The sequence below is a fragment of the Carlito syrichta genome, unplaced genomic scaffold (genome assembly GCF_000164805.1).
Source record: "Carlito syrichta isolate Samal-C Ts95f unplaced genomic scaffold, Tarsius_syrichta-2.0.1 Scaffold305248, whole genome shotgun sequence".
Taxonomy (NCBI): Eukaryota; Metazoa; Chordata; class Mammalia; order Primates; family Tarsiidae; genus Carlito; species Carlito syrichta.
Window position 1 is genome coordinate 154,544 of NW_007249344.1, and position 959 is coordinate 155,502.

The following is a 959-nucleotide window of genomic DNA, read 5'->3' on the forward strand; positions in this document are numbered from 1 at the left end:
TTCACAGAGTTCTGGTAGGAATGTGACTCCATGCCGCCAGCTCAAGAAAAGATTGGAGGAAGCTGAGAAAGTTTTCACAGAAAAGCAGAGCTTTAAAGGATGAGTAAGAGCTGGCTGTCTTCAGTTGCAATAAGCAGCACAAATGAAAACTAGCTCTTTAAGAAACGGGTTCATGGGGCGGCCTGGTTACTGGTTAATCCTACCTGGTTTGACTTCTGGAGCTGTCGATCAAGATGACATCATTGTTGATCAGGTTACCTGGGGCGGAGAGCTTTTGCCAGCTGTACAATGAGGAAAAGGAAGACTCCAGAAGCCTCACCTAGTAGCCCAGGAGGTGAACGCTATGCACGGCGCAGAGGCCGGAAAGTCTTTAATTCAATTCAACCACTGTAAGAAGTCTATCTACAGCTTCAGTGTGCCCCTGTGCTGCCCCCTCTGCCAGGGGAATGTGGGCTCCATGAAGCTGGAGGAAGCACCCGTTAGCATCGCGAATCCATTTACTAATGGGCATCAAGAGAAATGTTCATTCCTCCTCAGGCCAACCCAAGGGACGTTTCTTAGGTACAGTGTTGTGTTCAGTGTTACGTTGAATTGTGGAAACTTTTTCTTCTGTGTTTTAGTGACTAAAATTTTCTTTTCCTAATATGTACCATCCAGTGTGAGGTTTGGTGGATAATCTTTCTAGTGTTTTGGCTTTAAATCCTGAGATGTAGGTCTGCTGGCTTCATAAGAATAGGTAGTGTGTCACTGGGCATGGTGGCGCGTGCCTGTAGTTCCAGCTACTTGGAAGGCTGAGGCGGAAGGATCACCTGAGTCCAGTAGGTCGAGGCCACAGTGGCTGTAAGTGTGCCACTGCACTCTAGCCTGGGTGACAGGGTGAGACTACTCCTCAAAAATAAAAATAAGCCGGGCTCGGTGGCTCAGCCTGTAATCCCGTGCCTTTGGGAGGCTGAGGTGAG

The 959-nt window shown here is 48.4% G+C and overlaps 1 protein-coding gene across 1 annotated transcript in view; it reads left to right on the forward strand.

Moving 5' to 3' along the window:
• The first annotated feature begins 343 nt into the window (after window positions 1-343).
• Window positions 344-959, forward strand: part of MKRN2OS (MKRN2 opposite strand) — a 13,298-nt gene continuing 12,682 nt past the window's right edge. Inside the window, exon 1 of the mRNA XM_008061426.1 lies at window positions 344-561. Within this exon, the coding sequence (XP_008059617.1) occupies window positions 344-561 (218 nt within the window). The remainder of the gene's footprint in view (window positions 562-959) is intronic.